Below are 20,167 nucleotides of genomic sequence, written 5' to 3' on the forward strand. Positions count from 1 at the left end.
ATGATATAACAGGTTGGTGTGTTGATATAGACACAGGCACACTATTTGCCTTCACAGTCTGTTTATTTCTCTCCACCCTGAAGAACTCTTACAGTCACTGCATTTTGCAAGGAAATGTCAAGAGTGCAAAATCACAGCGAGCCACCTCATTAGACAAACAAAAATAAAATACAATCCCTGAAAAGTGGAGCTTTCTTAGCTAAGATTGTAAAAATAAAGGGGATACGATCCACCTTTTTTTCTGCTGGAAGAATAAACTTTTAGCTGCAGCTTTTGTGAAACTGGATAGGAACTGTAAGCCGCTGCATGTTGATACTGACAGTGTTTAGACAGCAGCTAAAACAGACCAAGAGTGATCTTTAAGACATATAGCCATGATATATTCCCTCAAACAACAACAAAGCCATAAAATAAAACAAAAATCTTTCACACACTGAGGAGATAAAGCTTTGGATGGATGAATCACCAGCTATTTATGCTAAATGAGCCTGGTACTGATGCATGTATCTTGTATGTTGTGAACATTCAAGGCAAAAAAAAAACTGACAAATCAGTCAAACAGTTTAACTGTATGAATGCTCCAGAAGACAATGTGACTCATCATTACTGTTAACTTGGTAACAACACAGATTTGAGAAGCATACCCATACTAAAAAACTGCTGGAAGGCTAACCATATCTGATACAAAAGTAAACAAAACTTGCATGTAGACGAAAAAAAAAAAAAAAAAAAAAATCTAGGCCATTCGGACATTTACATGTTCATGTAGCTTGAATGGCCTGTACCAGCAATTAAACTTCCTCCTTTACAAGTTAAGGAAATTTAATAACAGAAATTTATCCTGCCCTTGTTACAATGCACATGCAATTTGCTCCTGATACAAACTGATAGTGTAAGTACACAGAATTCACACTGGGTGCACTTTATCAAGTCAAAATTATTTGACATCACATTATGATATATCCAAGCAAGTATTATCCTTGCAAACACTAAACATAAAATTCATGTTCACACAATCAAGTTTTTGCTATTAATTTACAATAGCCCAAAATATAATTTGTAGAATATTAGCATGTGTTACCGTCCAAAATCGGAAATATAGCTTGTTAAATTTTTAACTTTAAATCACTTTAACCACTTAAAACATTTACCTTAACAAGAATCTCAATGCAGAAAAGGCACAGGAAGGCACGAATTTTCTAATATGTCTATAGGCAAAAAATACAAGCATGTCCACTGTGTAAATAACTCATTCTGACCGGTGACACACAAGTGATAGTTCCAAAGGCAGTTTATTAGAAACAGGGCCCTGTTAATTAACATACTTTTTTCCTCCCATGTACTGCCTGTAGGGCAGCTCAGGAGTAACACAGCTGCACACTTGGGATCTAAGTTGGCTAAGTCACTGAGGTGACCACTTCTTCATTCAGAGAAATTCTACATGAAAGCAACTGCAAAAACATTACAAGAATTAATTTATAACCCAATCACCCAAGTAATCCTGGCATATATATATATATATATATAAGCATACAAGCCACTGGCATACATGGAGTCACACTGTGATGCATACACTTAATTGCCTGTCAAGGTTTACACGTATATCTGTGCCTATGTCTACATAAAAAGGTTCTGTACAGCCTGTATATCAAAGTTCTGTATAGATGTAAGCCCACCACTGACCAATCTATGGCTAATTCCCCTGGAATTTTACGCAGATAACTTGAGTGCCGTGGTTCTCTCTCGGTGGGCCACTGTCGGTCCTCCCACACACCCACTCAGCTGCCTGCATCCCCATACCAACACCATCTCTCTCACCTTTGGTATATACCCTACCGTATTGTTACATTCTACAACTTAGCACTATACAGATATCTCAGGTATACCTGAAATACTTGCAAATAGACTTCTAACATTTGGCTACTCTATTTGATATGAGGTTGCTGTTGTAGACGTGTAAACGCACAGTTTCCTAGTACATATGTATGTCGCCCAGTACAGTGCACTGATCATAACAGAATTCTAGGCACACAGAAAACCCCTCATAACCCACAGTGTACTCCTTGTTACTCAATTCCAGGTACACTATACACTCTGCACCCATCATACCACAGAATGAAGTACTGTGTACCCCGAATAACACACTATACTCCCCATTACTTAATTCTAGACACAATGCATACTCCACACTGATCATACAGAATGAAGTACATGTAAACAGTGTACCCCGAACAACACACAGCCACTGTACACAATGTACTCCCCATTACTTATTTCCAGGTACAATGTATACTCGACACTGATCATACAGACTGAAGTACATGTGAACAGTGTACCCCCAACAACACACAGCCATTGTACACACCGTACTCCCCATTACTTATTTCCAGGTACAATGTATACTCGACACTGATCATACAGACTGAAGTACATGTGAACAGTGTACCCCCAACAACACACAGCCACTGTACACACTGTACTTCCCCCATTACTTATTTCCAGGTACAATACATACTCCACACTGATCATACAGACTGAAGTACATGTGAACAGTGTACCCCGAACAACACACAGCCACTGTACACACTGTACTCCCCATTACTTATTTCCAGGTACAATGTACACTCGACACTGATCATACAGACTGAAGTACATGTGAACAGTGTACCCCCAACAACACACAGCCACTGTACACACTGTACTCCCCATTACTTATTTCCAGGTACAATGTATACTCCACACTGATCATACAGACTGAAGTACATGTGAACAGTGTACCCCCAACAACACACAGCCACTGTACACACTGTACTTCCCCCATTACTTATTTCCAGGTACAATACATACTCCACACTGATCATACAGACTGAAGTACATGTGAACAGTGTACCCCGAACAACACACAGCCACTGTACACACTGTACTCCCCATTACTTATTTCCAGGTACAATGTACACTCGACACTGATCATACAGACTGAAGTACATGTGAACAGTGTACCCCCAACAACACACAGCCACTGTACACACTGTACTCCCCATTACTTATTTCCAGGTACAATGTATACTCCACACTGATCATACAGAATGAAGTACATGTGAACAGTGTACCCCGAACAACACACAGCCACTGTACACACTGTATTCCCATTATGTATTTCCAGGTACAATGTATACTCCACACTAATCATAAAGAATGAAATACATGTGAATAGTGTACCTCAGACAACACACAGCCACTGTACACAATGTACTCCCCATTACTTATTTCCAGGTACAATGCATACTCCACACTGATCATAAAGAATGAAGTACATGTGAACAGTGTACCCCCAACAACACACAGCCACTGTACACACTGTACTCCCCATTACTTATTTCCAGGTACAATGTATACTCGACACTGATCAAACAGACTGAAGTACATGTAAACAGTGTACCCCCAACAACACACAGCCACTGTACACACCGTACTCCCCATTACTTATTTCCAGGTACAATGTATACTCGACACTGATCATACAGACTGAAGTACATGTGAACAGTGTACCCCCAACAACACACAGCCACTGTACACACTGTACTTCCCCCATTACTTATTTCCAGGTACAATACATATTCCACACTGATCATACAGACTGAAGTACATGTGAACAGTGTACCCCGAACAACACACAGCCACTGTACACACTGTACTCCCCATTACTTATTTCCAGGTACAATGTACACTCGACACTGATCATACAGACTGAAGTACATGTGAACAGTGTACCCCCAACAACACAGCCACTGTACACACTGTACTCCCCATTACTTATTTCCAGGTACAATGTATACTCCACACTGATCATACAGAATGAAGTACATGTGAACAGTGTACCCCGAACAACACACAGCCACTGTACACACTGTATTCCCATTATGTATTTCCAGGTACAATGTATACTCCACACTAATCATAAAGAATGAAATACATGTGAATAGTGTACCCCAGACAACACACAGCCACTGTACACAATGTACTCCCCATTACTTATTTCCAGGTACAATGCATACTCCACACTGATCATAAAGAATGAAGTACATGTGAACAGTGTACCCCCAACAACACACAGCCACTGTACACACTGTACTCCCCATTACTTATTTCCAGGTACAATGTATACTCGACACTGATCAAACAGACTGAAGTACATGTAAACAGTGTACCCCCAACAACACACAGCCACTGTACACACCGTACTCCCCATTACTTATTTCCAGGTACAATGCATACTCCACATTGATCATACAGAATGAAGTACATGTGAACAGTGTACCCCCAACAACACACAGCCACTGTACACACTGTACTAATCAGCATAACCTGTACAACTTGTACACACTTTATAACCTCAGGCATATCATGTACCCTTCAAACATAACACATCCTTAGGGACACATTGTACAAGCTCTGCATAACAATCTTAGGCATATCAAGTACCCTTCACAAATAACACATCCTTAAGGACACACTGTACACACTCCCTATAACAATCTTGGGTATATCAAGTACCCTTCAAACATAACACATCCATAGGTAAACTTTGTACAATCTCTGCATAACAACCTCAGGTATATCAAGTACCCTTCACACATAACACATCCATAGGTACATATTGTACAATCTCTGCATAACAACCTCAGGTATATCAAGTACTCTTCACACATAACACATCCATAGGTACACATTGCAAACACTCTCTAAAACAATCTCGGATATATCAAGTACCCTTCACACATAACACATCCTGAAGGACACAGTAAACAAGCTCTGCATAACAACCTCTGGTATAATGAAGTACCCTTCTCACAAAGCACATCCACAGGTACACAGTGTACAAGCTCTGCACAACAACCTCAGGTATAATGAAGTACCCTTCACACAAAGCACATCCACAGGTACACAGTGTACAAGCTCTGCATAACAACCTCAGGTATCTCTGGTGTACAATTTTCTAGTACACATTAATCTCATTATAATACAATCTCAAGTTAACAGCTTGGTGAACAGAACCTTTCTAATGGTCATCCTTAGCTTTCAAGCGTCCTTATCATATCATATGAAATCAGCTCCTTAGAGTAAGCTTCATAGCACACCTGAGCCTAATGACATCCTAGCACCTGCCCTGGCTAAGCATCATGATTACCCATGCCTCAACATCATCATACATCACAGTAATGTGAGTTCAAGTATATTAGACCATGGCATGGTCTAACAAACATGGCATCATTATTTTGTCCAGGAAAAAAAGCAAAATCTGGCCAGTTTTAAGTTCATATCCACGAAGTGTTTGGCAAGAAATGTTACAAAAGACACACAAATGTGTACGTGTACTGCACGTAAATGTACTGGAGACCATGTTTCCTCTTCTCATAGCCTGTAGCTACATGTACATCTATGTCAGCGTTTTCTATCAGCTTAGTACCAGTATGTCTTCCCAAATGCTGGCTTATATGAGCTTTCATGAACATGCATCCCTCATACATCTCATCTACATCTACTTCTTTTGTTTGTGATGCAATAAGAGCTGAACACAGACCATAATTTACAATTGTACAAGTGACAGTTCAGTTCTTGTCCCTAGGCTTTTAAGTCCATGACTCACTCCATTAATATTCTTTATACTGTCACTCAGGTACCCCAGGATCACAGATAAAAACTGTTGTAGTTTTAAAACCGTTTACTGCATTTGAACTGTGACTTACATTAGGAACTTGCAATTTAATGCTTAGATCTGTCTGAGACTTTCAGGACAAAACAAAAAACTAGTGACTGTAATTCAAGTATTAATTCAAGAATAATACCACCAGGTAAGACATGACAGATATAAACTAGATGTACTTTTACACACAATTATTTGTGTCTTAAATCACTTTTTATTACAGCCGAGGAAAATCATAAACTAAATAAACAATAATGCTGTAGTGAAATGCAGGGCTGAGGAGTGCATCAGTTCTAAAGTTATGTTTGCAGTAATGAAACAGACAACCATGCAACTCTACACTTCAAAAATTTTTTTTAAATTGACACTCAGTGTAAAACAATTTTTTTGGCAATATTTTAGCCTATGTTTTGAGCTGTGGTCAAACCTTCATTTCTTTATGCTCACATAACATGTGTAATAAAGTGACTATGTCTAGAGACTTTATCCCTCTCTATTTTCCCTTAAGGACATGTACATGTGTATCTGGTGAAAACACAATAATTATAAACTATCTTCCTGAAAATTTTGCCAAAGTAATGTACACAATTGACGTCAATCCAACCACAATTGCCTGAGATAATGTCTAGGCTGCTTAAAATAAAGTGACACTGCCACATGAATATTTTCAACTCCGGCAAAATTAAATTTATGGATGATTATGCTATCATATATGCGTCACTTCATAACACCAAAGACTGTTCAGATCTGTCACTGCATAAGTAGATCATATCATTTTTCACTATGGTATGATCAGTTAATTACAGGTAACCTTTATTTCCATTACTAACTTTTGTGACTAGGCTAGCTCTTCAATACATGAATACAAAATACAGAGTAAGTTTGCTGATAAAAACTAGAACCCATGGGTTTAAAGGGATCTGGTTATTGTGCAGTACAATTACAGGATTATAAGCCTTCATCAAATTTCATTAGCCGAAAATTTCACTTTGGTTTATACACCAAAGTACATGTGGGTCTAGTAGAATCCTACGGATACAATTTTGCATTTTTCTTTTGTAATAAAGAATTCTGACTCAGGGATAGAACTGTATTCAAATATCACTTGAGATACACCTGTAACTGAATTTCAGTCAAGCCTATGTTTTTCGTAAAAAAAGAATACAAATGTACTCAAGAGAAATAGTGTAATGGTTTGATGGGTGTGTCCTTTATCCAACACTGGAAACTGCTGAGTTGAGTGAACAGCCGCCAAAGAATTAAGTCAGTGGCCTACATGACCTGGCTTAAGACTGGGGTACATAATTCTAAATGAACATTATTGAAACCAGCCACAAATGACGATTTTGGTTGGAGTGATAGTTTATATTTAGCTTTCTAGGAGAAATTCCATGTATGCTGAACAAAGACACCACATAAAATTTTTCCTCAGTATCATACATGTACTGCAACCATGGTCTTCCATCCCTTCTTTTAATGGTATTTACCCAAATATATTTGCTTGACAAGGTATGAGTCCTGTCTAGTGTACAACTTCCGGCAGGTCGAGGGACGCCTACTGGTGAACACTTGTGCCCGTACTGTATCAATGAATCCCGTTAAACGAAGAACAGAATCGTCCTCAAAAAATATACACGCTTGCTAAAATCGAAAGAAGCTTACTAGTTAAGCCAAACAGATACACTTGTTTATAATGACATATAACCCTACCAAAATTTTTCCCAGCCAAAGACAACTAGTAGCTTTCATCAGCCCTGCCTTACACATAACAAACATAAACATTACACGTAACATCTAAAACTATTTCAGTAAATTGGTGACAATTTTCAAGACCTCAGTAATGCCCCTAGGACTCTTCGCTTTCAGACCCCAAAAAGAAACACAAACTAGTGATATCCCATTTATGGAGGGCATGTATATATATCTACATATAAACAACTTCAGATTCATGCAGTTGTACATAATCTCACAATACTAAATTGGAAAATCCAGATACGAGATAACAGTATCACACAGAATGCATTGAACAATCTTGTATCACAGTATGGTAACATTTAAATGCCCATTAATCCTCCAGCTACATATGATCAAGCATATGCCCAGCTACCACGGAGGCATGTGGTTATTACTACTTCACAGGCCCTAGGTTTACACATGTAGCATGTTTTTCAAAGTCAGCCCACCGGTTCAATGATGAGGTAAGGCTTGAGTCAGCCTGGTCACAATACTTTAATCAGATAGTCTTTGAATGTTCTAGAAAAGTTGGTCAGAAACAGTGGTAAGAGAGGATCCTGGAAGCTTCCAGCTGATTCATGGTAAACCAGGATCCCAAATGCACCACTGCCAAACACCGGACTCTACGGCAGACTGAGTGGTGGCACCACCACTTGTCCTTCACTGACATCAACAACTTTCTCTGTCACCACGTAACACATCAGTGATGAATAACAATGAAGGAAGAAGAAAAAAAAAAAAAAAAGAGCGAGAGAGAGCACGCAGATTTCTCTTCTTCTTCTATAATTTGTACTTTCACAGTACACATCTAATATAGTATACAATAGGCATGTACATGTATACATAAGCTGCATTCAACTTGAACAATCTCACCTCTTACATAGAAGCAGGCAATATGTCCAGGAAAAGATAAAATCGTAATTCTGTTATTTAACTGATTTACTACTATCTGATTTATGAAGATAGTACCATTTTTTGTCATTTAATTTATCGTTTACTATCTAACTGATAAAGACACCATTCAACTGTAGCAAATCATAGCTTTACATATGGTTATCAGTGCATGCTTGTAGTACAACCTTGAACTACCAAAACTACCTTACAAAGTTGCCATTTCATTACTCCTAACATCAATATTTGTTGGCAAAGCATCTCTAATAGCATATGGTTAATTTTCTCATATATCATACGTGTATGTTCTGACAAGTGGATCCAAATAAATGTAATTTAAAAAATTTAATGCTATTTTTTGTGCTCTCCACCACAGCTACCACTTCCTGTCTGCTTTTTTTCAGTACATACTGCATATAAATAAAAGGCAAAACATAAATATATAATTTAAGTAAAAGTCCACTTATAGCATAAAGTAATAAAGTAAATTTGTGCTAACCAGAATTAACACAGAAGTACAGTCCCAAATATCAATGTAGCATGAATGTTTAGGCAGTCCATCATACATTCTGAGTTTCATTGTATACTGAATAAATACACTTGTTAAACACCAACACAACAATAAATACAATACAATTAAAAGTGAAAAAAAAAATGCTTTCTATGGTTATACACACTTCCTGTTAATATACGTGTACATGTAAACTAAATCTCATCATTTAGTTTTTCTAATTAGATTCTTAATGTATTCAGTAAATCTATTAAACGTGTTACAACACTTTAATCAGGATCACACTAGGAAACAGAATCATTCACAAACTTTCATTATCATTACGCATGTAACTGTATGCAGTGTACATCAAGTAATGAGGCTAATATACATTGTACATGTACATCCAGCTCTTTCTCTTAACTTTCACTTACCTGCTACTTCCATCATTTTAACACCTTTCACTAATTAGTTTACTCTGTTACCTCAGTTACACGTATTAATGAAGAATGAAAATGTCCTTTCATAAATCCAATGGAAAACAGCACATCTGTCAACGGTGAAATCACTGGCTGCATTCAGCAAATCTCATTTGCATATTTTTGAACATACTGTACTCCCGGCAATATCAGGAATGTTTACGATGTCAATGATGGGGTTTCGCAAAAGTGTCATCCACGCTCACAATAGTGGTATAGTTTGATGCTGTTTTACACCTAGCTCCTTGCTACAGGTAACCTGTGAGGACAGGTAAGCTTCAGAGGTAAGACAATGGCTGCACAGATAGGTGGTGTGGGCTGAACACTGACAACCTCCCGACAGACCACGGCACATGTGAAGTAAGCACAACACTCAGGTAAAAATAGAGTTCTGCCATGTGCCTTGAGACTGACTGGCAATATGCTGCTGGTTGGTGGGCAGAGAACACAACACATGTCAGTTCTGTCTATCCGCAGCCTGTACTCATCTCACCATTTTGGACTACCAATGACACACGCCATGTCCGCACTGACAAGCTACTGCCAGAGAACAGGTTTTCGTGATATACAGTACTGTAGTTAAAGCCTACATCTACCTGTTCACCTATCTAAATTCTACACTTCTCCTTTACTTTTTCAGGGCTTGGAGGATCTAGGTGGTCAGATAAGGTTTATGAAATATAGATTTATTTATTACAGTGTACTAATGTGATCTTGTGTTCTATTAGAAGTCTGATATTAAAGTGAGGTACAGTACAATGAACACTGACTCAGACACAAATTGCTCAAAAAGACAAATTATGAGATCCTGCCTTAACAATAAGCCCAAGGAGACCAAATCCACTCATCATATCTGCCCCACAGCAGGCAACTAATAACACAGTCTCCACTTTGGGCTAAGCAACAGGGACATGAACATACAAACACCATATTTTCAGCACTATATTTAACCACAAGACGACCCAAGAGAACTAAGATTACGCTGACTGTCTTTTCTGAAACAAAAATAGCTGATAAACTGGCATCTTAAAACTGTCCCTCCATAGTCTCTGAATCCCATGTCAGAACCAAGGACAAGTGAGCAGGCTACATATTTACAAAACTGGAGCCAAAGCTGGTTTGCAGGATTTCACCATATCTAATGTAAAGATACATTTCTCTAGATAGGAGTATAAACACAGACAACCAAAGTCTTTGAAGTAAAACCTTTATACATCTACTAGTACTGTATATATTACCATAAGCTGCTCATGTCATACGTGTACATGTATTATTCAAACTGTACAAATGTTCAATAAGCTGTGTGTGACTAGTAATGCTTTAATCTACATTGACATGAAAATGCATTTGGTGAAGACTGAACTGCATAATTTTCAGGCTCTGGTCATAATATGGTACAAATGTCAAGAGTTACATATACAGGTAGCACACTTCAGATGCTAGTCATGATGCTAAGACCAGGTCTTATCGTTGCTTCTACATGTACTTGTATTAAGGAACATTTATACAAGGTAGAAAACATCTGATCAGAAACAGAATAGATGTCAGCTTGACTTCTAGAGTAAAACATCTTGCAAAGGCAGAAAATTGGAGGAGACAAGGACATGTATTTAAACTCTTTAAAAAATCCCAAATTCCAACTGTCCTAGTGTCTGTTTTTGACAGGTGCCAGGAGTTTCCCCCTTGATCTCTGGATACAACAGCCAGGTTAAGCGTAAAGTCTTTAAGACTAGTTCCTCTGGGTTGATCTGTGTTTGCAATGTCTATTTTACAGGATGTTGACTGGAAAGGATAAGAACAAACACCAAGTATATCCTAGCATAGGAAACAGCAAGCTTACAGATTACACACAACCCTCTCTCATCAACTGTTAGCTTTAACTCCAGGACAGGGGCATGTACAAGGGCGTCATTCTCATGACATCTGCACTGTAACACTCCAAAACTGCAGCCAAGGCATTGGATAATATTGTCATGTGTATTCAAAATTTCCTAAAAATTTACTTCAAAATCATCACAAGACAGGGATGTTATATATATACTGTATATAATTATAAACAGGTTTTGGATCAGTTCATATATAGAATCACCTCAATCACTTTTCATGTTAATGATTTCCAATTAAGTATTAAAGGATGAAGGTAATGATGATGATAATCTATATCAGGATTGCTTGCTTTACTATTACTTGTACAGGATTATAATGCATAATTAATGGCAATTTAATTTCACACCCAAAATATACTAATAATTCTTTCCTGAAGAGTCCCAAACAACATCATAAATAATGCTGCTCATCTGTCTTAATACTGAAATATTAATAAGGGGTGGCACATTAATCACATGCGTGAAATCTGTACCTTTAACATTTTGACCTTTCCTGAATGTGAATAACCAAGAAGGCACTAAGGAAACACCTCATGAAACCACATTAATTACAATATACATGTACAATGTGTGCAAGTATTCATACTGTCCAAAGTTAAAATACTTTTTGTACTTAAATATAACACATCTGGCCTATAGGCAACATTTAGAGTTTACTCAGTTCAACACACTGTCATCATGCATGCAATACTTGAGAACCCTTCCTAAAATGGAATGGTCTCCATTTTGGCCATGTCATCTCTACACTGTATTTGTACCCAGTTCTTAAAGTTATTATGACAGTATTTAACCATCATCTCCCCGGTTCAGCGCTTGGGTAAACATGTCTGCTGAAAGTATGATGGTTCTGGTCCTATTTTCATTGTTGATAGTGGTTTTACTGGTTACATCTGGAGGACACTGTTGATGATTAAGAAATCATACTAACTACAGTTGTGTGACTTCAAGCTTCTCCATTCTGTAGAGGTGCACCTGCATGATCTAGCACATGACATGTTAAAAGATAATGCAAATGTACATGCTTTTATACAACTAAAAACAGATTGTAAACAAGTGACTAAATTTTTGTGATGTGTGGGTTTCTACTCTTCTGCAGCAAACATTCACAGAAGTTTGACCGAGTGGCAAACAGCCACTTGACAATGGAGGAATTTCACAATAACTCCTCTTGCCAACTGAATGAGTTAATTTTGAAATAAATCACACCCACTTACACATTATACCCTTGTTCATACCCTATATATGAAACGAGACCATAAAGTTACATGTATATATAACTGTCTCGTTAATATCAGTAAGGTACACATATATGTAACAGCCTGAGCCATAGTGAACATGTATATGTAAACTGCTAATGTAGAGTCTATCTGTACGTGCAGATCTGGTGGGATACTCTGTTATCCTGATGAACAACTCTGTCAGAGCACAAAAGTGTGTGATGTGATGATAATTAGCCAATCATGTCACCATATAATGACAAATACAAACAGCATGTCAGACCCCTTGTCGCTGAAACTGTATTCACATAAAAATACCACATCGTTACATAGGAGGTATAAAAGTTTGTGGCCTTGTTACAACACTAGCACTAAAGCACATTTCAAAAAACCTGCATGTACAAATAACAATGTGACCTTTTTTTTTCTTTCTTCAAATAACCTACCCTTTAAACATTACATTTATGACAAGGAAATCCTCCTCAATGGCTAACTGTTCACTGCCTTGTTTTACATGTATCTGGAACAAATTGTCAACAAGCTGACTACATCTGCAGACAAGTGAAGCAGCTCAATGAGTTTACAAGTCTGGGAAGATTCACTGCTTTTTGGAGGCCTTGGTGACAAATACCCTCGTCGCTTATGAGGCAATTGCTGCATCCCAACATTTGTTGAGGGCAACTCAAGTATATATGTACACATCACGTGCAGGAGAGTTCATCAGTAATTTGCTAAAGGCCAAAGGCCTTCCCGGACATGCTTGAGCACTCTCGTATCCTAATACTATATAAACTGACTGTCATCGTATAAATGGAAAATTCCTGAGTATAGCATTAAACAAGAATGAACTAACTAACTAAATAAATAAATCTGACGACTACCTTTATTCACCCAAAGAGAGCATAAAGCTAGGAACATTCACTTATCCTTTTCATGATGTTGTAGTTACAGAGAAAGACCATAAACAAGACTCACAATGTACATGTACCATCCCACCAACACCACCTAAAAATATTAATACCAAAATGCATGATAAAAGAGAAAATAATTTATAACTCAAAAACTAAAACTTAAAATCTCAAATGAACACTTTCACATGTAGCATGAAATGTTGCCATGACATGAACAGAAAATGGAAAGATAATTAATGTAAATTATTTAATAGAGAAGTAAATATCAGAAACATTTATAGCTGACAAAAAATAACATGAAGAATGATAAGAGACCAGGTCATTGGTTGTCGGAGCAAGAAACTGACAAGTTTACAGGAGCACCCAAGAGAGCAAGTAGGGGGCCAGTGACACTGATTCTTCATGAGCATCAACTGTGTCAGAGAACAAGCTGAGATAACATACATGATAGGCACTTTGAGGCTAAACATGTGATTATCTTCCGTATAAATCAGCAGGTACATATACATGAACAGTACATGTTGACCCAGAGATGAACTGTCGTTATTGGGAAGAAAACTTGAACTGCAGGGCATGTCTGCCTCACTCCTGAGGCTCATCACTCACACAGCTATATATACCCTCAGTGACATGCTAATTGCCAACCAATAGCAACCACAACACAGTACCAAGGCCAGCTGGGTCTTTGGGCTTTGAAACACTTGTGCACATCACAAATAATGACAACAGCATTGTTCATTTGCTGCATTACCAGGCAAAGCATGCTAGTATTAGTACGCAAACTCAAAAACTTCTACCTTTAGACAAGACAATACTTCCCTACTAACTTCCCAATACCAAATGTTTAAGAGATCTGTATGGACAAGGAGGCAATAGATACATGAACATGTTTTACCTTTAGTCTTATTTAATATTTCTAGCTAAATCTGACCAAATAAATCATTTATACCCAACCAGCAGGGACAAAACAGTACATGTGCACCAATACATTATTTGCACAGATTTATACAAGGACAGGATAACACTGTACATGCGTGTCTGTGAAGATGTAGACATGGTGAGGATAACACTGTACACGTGTGTCTGTGAAGATGTAGACATGGTGAGGATAAAACTGTACATGCGTGTCTGTGAAGATGTAGACATGGTGAGGACAACACTGTACATATGTGTCTGTGAAGATGTAGACATAGTAAGGATAACAATGTACATGTGTGTCTGTGAAGATGTAGACATGGTAAAGATAACACTGTACATGTGTGTCTGTGAAGATGTAGACATGGTGAGGACAACACCGTACATGTGTGTCTGTGAAGATGTAGACATGGTGAGGACAACACCGTACATGGGTGTCTGTGACGATGTAGACATGGTGAGGATAACACTGTACATGTGTGTCTGTGAAGATGTAGACATGGTGAGGACAAAACTGTAGTACATGTGTGTCTGTGAAGATGTAGAGTGAGTGAGTGCTTAGGGTTTAACATCGTACTCAACAATTTTTCAGTCATATGACGACGAGTGAAGATGTAGACATAGTAAGGATAACACTGTACATGTGTGTCTGTGAAGATGTAGACATGGTGAAGAAAACATTGTACATGTGTGTCTGTGAAGATGTAGACATGGTGAGGACAATACTGTACATGTGTGTCTGTGAAGATGTAGACATGGTGAGGACAACATCGTACATGGGTGTCTGTGAAGATGTAGACATGGTGAGGATAACACTGTACAAGGGTGTCTGTGAAGACGTAGACATGGTGAGGATAACACTGTACATGTGTGTCTGTGAAGATGTAGACATGGTGAGGATAACACTGTACATGCGTGTCTGTGAAGATGTAGACATGGTGAGGACAACACTGTAGTACATGTGTGTCTGTGAAGATGTAGACATAGTAAGGATAACAATGTACATGTGTGTCTGTGAAGATGTAGACATGGTAAAGATAACACTGTACATGTGTGTCTGTGAAGATGTAGACATGGTGAGGACAACACCGTACATGTGTGTCTGTGAAGATGTAGACATGGTGAGGACAACACCGTACATGGGTGTCTGTGACGATGTAGACATGGTGAGGATAACACTGTACATGTGTGTCTGTGAAGATGTAGACATGGTGAGGACAACACTGTAGTACATGTGTGTCTGTGAAGATGTAGACATAGTAAGGATAACACTGTACATGTGTGTCTGTGAAGATGTAGACATGGTGAAGAAAACACTGTACATGTGTGTTTGTGAAGATGTAGACATGGTGAGGACAATACTGTACATGTGTGTCTGTGAAGATGTAGACATGGTGAGGACAACACCGTACATGGGTGTCTGTGAAGATGTAGACATGGTGAGGATAACACTGTACATGCGTGTCTGTGAAGATGTCGACATGGTGAGGATAACGCTGTACATGTGTCTGTGAAGATGTAGACAAGGTGAGGATAACACTGTACATGCCTGTCTGTGAAGATGTAGACATGGTGAGGATAACACTGTACACGCATCTGTGAAGATGTAGACATGGTGAGGATAACACTGTACATGTGTGTCTGTGAAGATGTAGGCATGGCGGGGATAACAGCAACCTGTAAAGGGAAATGTTGTGTTTTCTAGGTGGCATGAGTCATAAGATGGATGGTTGAAGACCCTTTAGTGTATGGATAACTTTTTCTAGTCCACAAAATTGTCTGAGTGATTCTATTATTACAACATGCTTATTTGAAAATATGTTGAGGAAACAGCTTTGAACAAGGATAAGGTCAAGTAAAATTCATTTTCTGTTTCTCAGGCACTTTTTCTCATGCTGAAATGATATCCTTAAAGACATCTTCTTAAGCAAAGCTGTTTATGATTAATAAAATGTGAAATACTTTTTTATTTCACTTTTGCTCTGATGGCAATGGTTACTGAAGGAATTTATCTGCCAAAAACATCTACAATTTCACCTACTGTAGGAGACGGACAGAACACAATTCTCCTGAAACCCGGCAGTAAATCAAGACACAAGCTCATTTGTGACCAGGAAGGACTTACCATGTATCTGGTCATCTTAAAACTTTCTTAGTGTAAAAGATGCCAAAACTGTTCAGTGTCGATCCTGATAAGGGTATGCTAACAACAGCAGCACGCTAAACAGGGAAAGTGTCTTGAACACCTCTTCAAGTAGCCTAGTATGTCCTGGCTATCAATGGGGCAAGCCAGGGGCCGCAGCATATGTCCCTTCCGGATATGTCTTACTTTCGAAACTTTATTTTTGCAGTACATCCAGGTCATGTTCAAATCTCTGCAGGCTGAGTGAAGCTTCACGTAGATTGCAAGCTAATATTGTCCTTAGCCACACGAATGTGGCTCAACTGATCTAATGATGCACTCACGTGCTTAGCAGACAGCGCCATACTAGTATCACACAAGATGTTCAACAGATGACTATCGGCAGCAGAACATTAAGTTTTAACAATGTTATTTTGTCCTAATCTGCATAAACTGGTTTCTGACACAAGACGTAAAGCCAACACGCGTGGTCCCTACTCCAATATGTATGACAAAATTAAACTATTTCAGCGCACAAGTTGCCTCAGCTTCGATGGGGTTGGTCACCATTTTTCGCTGCCGTACTCGCCATCATGTGACCTGGGGATTCCCGCTGTCAGCTATAAATACATGTAGCTTGGGTGTCACACGGATGCATATTCATGTCACCACAACTGCAAAGGCTATCAAATAAATTACTTAGAATATCCCTTAGTTCTTTTGATTTATTGAGTCATTGCAAACAACCTCTTTCCAAATATCACCTTGCGGTGACAAAATGACAGCCGCAATTAACACAGTTTACACTCGACATCTGGCTCATCTGACGCTTCTCTGGTACTGTGTGTGACCCTTGGCCAATGGTCAGGGAAGCCCAGTAAAAACCACATCATGCAAAAACTGGGGTTTCATGATGTCACATGACATAAAATTGATTATTGCGTGAAATTTAGTCCAAACTTGGCGGAAGTATCCCGAAGCAAAGACGTTTCTTCAAAACATCAAGGATTAACTCTACCGAGCCGCTGATCAGAATATAAAAGTGAAGCTACAGCTGTATGCAGACGTGATTTATCTGTTCATCAATGCATAAATCTACAAGGTCAGGATTTAAGGCTCCTGTTAAGGTAGCGCATTGCATCTCGGATCATTGCAGGAGTGTGTGAAGCTGACTTAGCAGCTCAGTACGATAGTACACTGTTAAATCTGCTGTTGGCCTCACTTGTGGAGCTAATATTGTCCTAAGACAAAATGAAACTTAAACATCACCTTCAGAGTTCAATATCATCAAAACAACAACTCCAACTCAGCTGCCTCCAAATATAAATATTTGATAAATCAACCTGACTCTCTTTGGACCATGTCCTAGATCCGGTTGTACTACTGCTTCAAGGCTTTTGTGGAGCTGTGTTATGTTCATGGGGCAATGCCATTATACCATGCTAGCTGATGCACATATCCCTATGAGGTGGGCAAAAGGGCCCTTGACAAAGATGATGCTTGTCATGGTGCTAACTCTGGCTGGATCTCTCCCCCACTGGAGGCAGACATATAGTAAATTACGGCACCAGATCATGTCAAACATACAGCCATTCAAAACGTCACGTCCTAACGGCTCTTGGTTCACAGATTCCGATATGGCAATCTATGTAATATTTGCCCTAATTACACTGAAGACCCTTATTCTATATGTTTGGTTACATCTGAAGAAGACCTGCTGAAACGTGTAAAACGCTCCTAGTGATTGGTGTTAACCATCCTCATGTTTCCTCAATGGGAGACACCTAGTACCACCCCAAGTGATTGTGTGAAAGACCACCACCACCATACAGGGTGAGAAACAGAAAACCATTTTTTCACAGCCTAATATTTTGATTTTTGAAATCAAAAAGTTGCCTAGTCCAGGTGAAAACTGCATTCAAAGTTATTCATTAAAAGTTTTTAATGACAGGCCATGGGTATTCTATTATTCTGATGTTCTGTTCTGATGTTCTATTATTCTGATGTAAAATGAAACATCAATGACCTTTACAATTTTCATAACATACACTTACCCTATTTCCCACAAAGCATCAAGTGATACTGTCTGTTACGAACAAATTTCTAATTACTCTTGCTCTTCTCACACTGTTCAGGTTTTCAATAATGCATAGAGAGGATCTGCATGTCACTGACGTGAAAAGTTTGTGTAAACATGTCTTTCCATCACGAAAGATGCAATATATAGTATGTCATATTTATACATGTTCAAAAGATAGCACTGTGACTGCTAAATATCATAAAACAACAGCTATGCATACTTCCAAATTGTAACCATATTTTCCCCAAAAAAGCAACAAAACAATTTCCAAATTTTATACAGAAATGATATGTATGAATATGTTTTGACTGTCGACAAAATGTAAATATCAAACTATCTTGGAGTCGAAATAGAGAGAATGTTAATGAGGATAATGTTACAGACAGTGACCCACATTCTACAAAAGAACACCATGTTCCTATTTTATTTGATATGCTCTACATCTTAATACAGCATTATGTTGTGCATCCTAACATGTCATAATAATAATTTTGTGCTGACGACAAGTTAAGGGGAGGCTATTATGCTAAAGAGTTTTTCCATGGTTTGTTGTCTCCCCTTCCGGGAACGTGTAACAACAGGTGCAGATATTTAGTATTATACATAGTAAGTTCCACACAGAGAAAAAATGAAACTTGCATTTCAAAAACAACAACGCAACTGTTACCCAGGGGGGTAACCAGAAATGTGAAAGAGGGTATCCATACATCCCTTTGTGAGGCCATTTAGATATAGCAGGGCGTCCAGATTTCATTCTCTTCTATATCTCACATGTTAAGAATGCTGAAAACCGGGTGTCCACATGGCACCAATTTTGTAATTCACACCTCCACTTGGATAAAAAATATGTCACAAAAAATGAACAACATAAAAGAGGTGCAGCAAATCCATGTCAACAGAAATTAAAACAAAATTATACTCACACAAAAACCAATGTCCAAAATCAACTGATTACCCAAATCTGTCAAACCTTGAAAAAATGAACAAAAAAAACAAACAAAAAATTGTAAATATAAATACATGTAAGATAAATATGTTGAGACACAATATATATATATATATACACTCCATATACTTTGTGCACTGCTGTGCATAGCAAAGTGTATGTTGATTCTTACAGTGAAAAAAAAATTAATAAATTAAAATTGTCTTAAAAGTATCACTATTTCACAAGCACGTGTACACATACAACTCACTCACCAATCATGTTAAGAAAAGCAAGGTAAGTTTCAATTATCAATCTAGGTTAAAGTGCACATTCTAACATTTCTTAAAAATCCTGTTTACTAAGTAACATTTTCCCAATTAATATGTAAAATGTACAGTTTGTTGTGTCTGCATGTAGAATTCCTCTCCAGCCTTTATCCAAATCATCAGCTAACAGGAAAAATCTATGAAAGTTATAATATTAACAAGGTACTCCCTCTGACACCTTTCACAGGAAAGCGTCAGCATCAAATTGGTTTTATTAAACAGCTACTATATGTATGTTTCCTGAATGGACGACGACATGTTTTGATTGACAATCACAAAGGCATTTGATCAAACTGCTATGATGATTAAATCACAGAAAATAAGAAACACAACTGCACGAAACACTGTACATTAATAGAAATTCTTGTTTTGTTCTTCAAAATCCATGCATAGTCATGAGTTGTGATGTTACAACACTGGAGTGACCTCCATTTAGTTGACATCATCACATTGTCATGACACAACTAGTTGAATCTGTTTCAAA

At 38.1% G+C, this 20,167-nt stretch overlaps 1 protein-coding gene across 1 annotated transcript in view; it reads right to left on the minus strand.

Moving 5' to 3' along the window:
• LOC135465358 (myocardin-related transcription factor A-like) overlaps positions 1 to 9,354 on the minus strand; it is a 56,780-nt gene extending 47,426 nt beyond the window's left edge. The window contains 1 exon segment of the mRNA XM_064742601.1: positions 9,254 to 9,354. Within this exon segment, the coding sequence (XP_064598671.1) occupies positions 9,254 to 9,269 (16 nt within the window). The 5' untranslated portion in view covers positions 9,270 to 9,354.
• Positions 9,355 to 20,167: the final 10,813 nt, after the last annotated feature.

Source organism: Liolophura sinensis, chromosome 1 (genome assembly GCF_032854445.1).
Source record: "Liolophura sinensis isolate JHLJ2023 chromosome 1, CUHK_Ljap_v2, whole genome shotgun sequence".
Lineage (NCBI taxonomy): Eukaryota > Metazoa > Mollusca > Polyplacophora > Chitonida > Chitonidae > Liolophura > Liolophura sinensis.